This window comes from Rhea americana, unplaced genomic scaffold (assembly GCF_003343005.1).
Source record: "Rhea americana isolate MKP2758 unplaced genomic scaffold, rheAme1 scaffold_574, whole genome shotgun sequence".
Lineage (NCBI taxonomy): Eukaryota > Metazoa > Chordata > Aves > Rheiformes > Rheidae > Rhea > Rhea americana.
Genome location: NW_028186728.1, coordinates 24,037 through 26,674, shown reverse-complemented (window position 1 = coordinate 26,674; position 2,638 = coordinate 24,037). Strand labels below are relative to the sequence as shown.

Here is a 2,638-nt window from a genome sequence, read left to right as displayed (position 1 = left end):
CGCGGCGGGCGGCGGCGGCGGCGGCCTGCCCAAGCAGCCCGAGCGCAGCCTCGCCTCGGCGCTGCCCGGCGCGCTCTCCATCACGGCGCTGTGCACGGCGCTGGCCGAGCCCGCCTGGCTCCGCATCCACGGCGGCACCTGCGCCCGCCAGGAGCTCGGCGTCGCCGACGTCCTGGGCTACGTGGACCCCGAGCTGCTCCGAGGTGAGGCGGGAGCCTGCGGGGCCGCAGCGGTCGGTGCCCCCGAGGCTCCGCCGTCGCCCGGCGGCCTCGCAGCCTCCCGGATCGAAAAAAAAACCGGGGCCCGCGGCGCCTCCTCGCTCGCAGTCGCCTTAATAGTTGGTTCTGCGACTCCGGGGAAGAGCCGGGCTGCGATTCCCTGCGGCCTAAACCCCTCAGGGAGGCAGGCGAACCGCTCCGGGCTTCGAGCGTCGCCGAGGCGCGAGGGCCCGCGAGCTGCAGCGCTGCCTTTCCTCGGCGACGGCCTCCGCCTCCTCTCGGCCTCTCGTTCGGCGGCGCCGTTCGGGGCCTTTTCCCGTCTGAGCTTTGAGGCGTCGTGTCCTCGCTGTAGGGTTTCGGCTGCGAAGGGCGGAATTAAACCCGTTCGTTCCCGAATACCGCGACCGTCACAACCCTTTGCCTCATGAGCAGGGCGGCAACGTGGATAGCTGAAAATCCGCACACTTGCACCTCTTCAGCAAAACTTTTGGGGGGAGAAGAGAGGTTGTGCGTGGTGGTTGCTCTCACRCTTTAAGGCTGTTAGCGTCAGCTGGATAGCGGCCCGACGGAAAGCCTCGTCCGCTCGTTTTTCTCACGTTTAATCGTTCTTCTTGGTGCGGCTGGCATTAGGTTTGCAAGCAGGGAGTCTGCCAGGGTTACTCGTTTAAAACACTGCATCCTGWCGGTGTTTTTATTAGTGCATTTTAGTGCAGTGTGGTGTCTTCTATTAAAACAGAAGCTACTCTTCCTTCTTTTAAAAACAGGAGGGGAGGAGGAGCTCTGAGCRCCTTGGATTTCTTTCTTTTCCCACCCCTGTGGGTATTTTCCTTGYGTGAAAGCAGCAGGTTTATGCACACCTTTTCCAGCTAGGCACAAGCTGTTCCGTTGCGCCCTACTGYGAGAGCAGCGATTACACCTGCCTGCTTGCATTATTAACGTGTGTTTTCATCTTCTGTAGCCGTTTTACCTTAGGAGCTCAGTAGGCTGGGGTGAATGCCACAGTCCTTGCTCTGCAGGTGAGAAGAACGAAAAGCCGTGCACAAATACGTACTGATTTGACGTTGGTGAGAGTAGAGACTTGGTTTTGCGTTACCGGTCGCCTGTTTGGCCTCGTTTGGRCAGAAATGTTCCTGTTTGAAGGGGGTCTCTCCTCACTGGCGTGGTGTCACTGCAGTACCCCTGCTCACGCTGTCTAGGCACAGCAGCGGGGAGCTCTGCGAGTGTCCGATGAGCTCCCGGAGGAGCCTTCTGCTTTGGTTTGGTGTCTTTGGGCTTTTTATTTCTCTTAATGGAAGAGTCTGAACAGGTTTAGCTGTGAGCGAGGTTATAGAACTGGTCTGAGCTGGCGGTTCGGAGTACGCTCTGCTTCCTTTGGGGCCGTCGTTCGTTGAAAACGATCTTATGSAGGTTTTGCGGCGCTGAGCAGAAATAAATTGCCCGTGGGCTGTCCGCTTTTGTATGCGACCGACCAATGCCGAGCGCCTCCCCTTCAGCATTTCCTGTGGATCGGGAGGGCGCTCCGCGTTGGCGAAGGTAAACAGCTCTGCTAGGAAGCGACTCCCTCACCGGGGGAAGCGAATGACCGCRGCGAAGCGAAACATCCTGCCAAAAAGGCATCCAAACAGCTTCTGACTCATGGTTAACGAGGCCCCAATTAGAGCGGTGTGAGCAGGAGCCTGGAAGTCCCAGGCACTCGTGCGAGCTGGGGCTGTGACCTCGAGCGGTGGTTTCCCTCCTGTGTCCCGGCTCGTCAGTCCATCGCCCGTGCGATTTCCTGGTTCCGTCCGCGCGTGGGAGCCGTCGCTCCCGCCTCGCAGGTGGCTCTGGGTGGCCTGCGGCGAGGTGAGGTGCTCCGAACCTTCCAGCTTATGCCCCTGCGTGAGCCTCGCCAGTCTGTTCCCAAAGACGAGGCTGCAGGCGAGGTTTCCAAAACGACCTTCTCGTGCTCTTTGCCAACATCTTTACCCTGCTCGGGCTTTTTTTTCCCTGCTCTCTCCTAGATCCAGTTGTAGGTTAAAAAAAAAACGCCTGTGCTGTTGCTTGCCAGGACACTGGTCCGAGCCTGGGGAGGTGTATTGGTAGGGGATGCAGCACCGCCTTGCATCTAGATGCAGTGCGCCTCTCTCATAAACAGTATTAACTCCCTGTTAGGCTTTTTCCAGTTTTAACATCTGCGAGAGCGAGATCGTTGGGTTTTTATTATTATTATTATTATTATTATTATTATTTATAGTTAGAGATGGAAAAAATGACCATGCAAGACTGCAGTTTGGAGATGGGAGGGGACCACGTGCGCAGGCGAAGGTTTGCAGTGGAAGAGCGGGACCGGGATACCGGCAAGCGGCTGGCATCGGAACGGAGGGCACGCGTGCGTGCTTGAATTCGGTGGGAGTACGTTTAGGATGGGTTAAGGAGGGATG

At 58.0% G+C, this 2,638-nt stretch overlaps 1 protein-coding gene across 1 annotated transcript in view; it reads left to right on the top strand.

Annotated features, from left to right (window-relative positions):
• Positions 1–4: 4 nt before the first annotated feature.
• TMEM127 (transmembrane protein 127) overlaps positions 5–2,638 on the top strand; it is a gene marked incomplete at its 5' end in the record, with an annotated part of 7,876 nt that continues 5,242 nt past the window's right edge. Inside the window, one exon of the mRNA XM_085319185.1 lies at positions 5–203. Within this exon, the coding sequence (XP_085175311.1) occupies positions 5–203 (199 nt within the window). The remainder of the gene's footprint in view (positions 204–2,638) is intronic.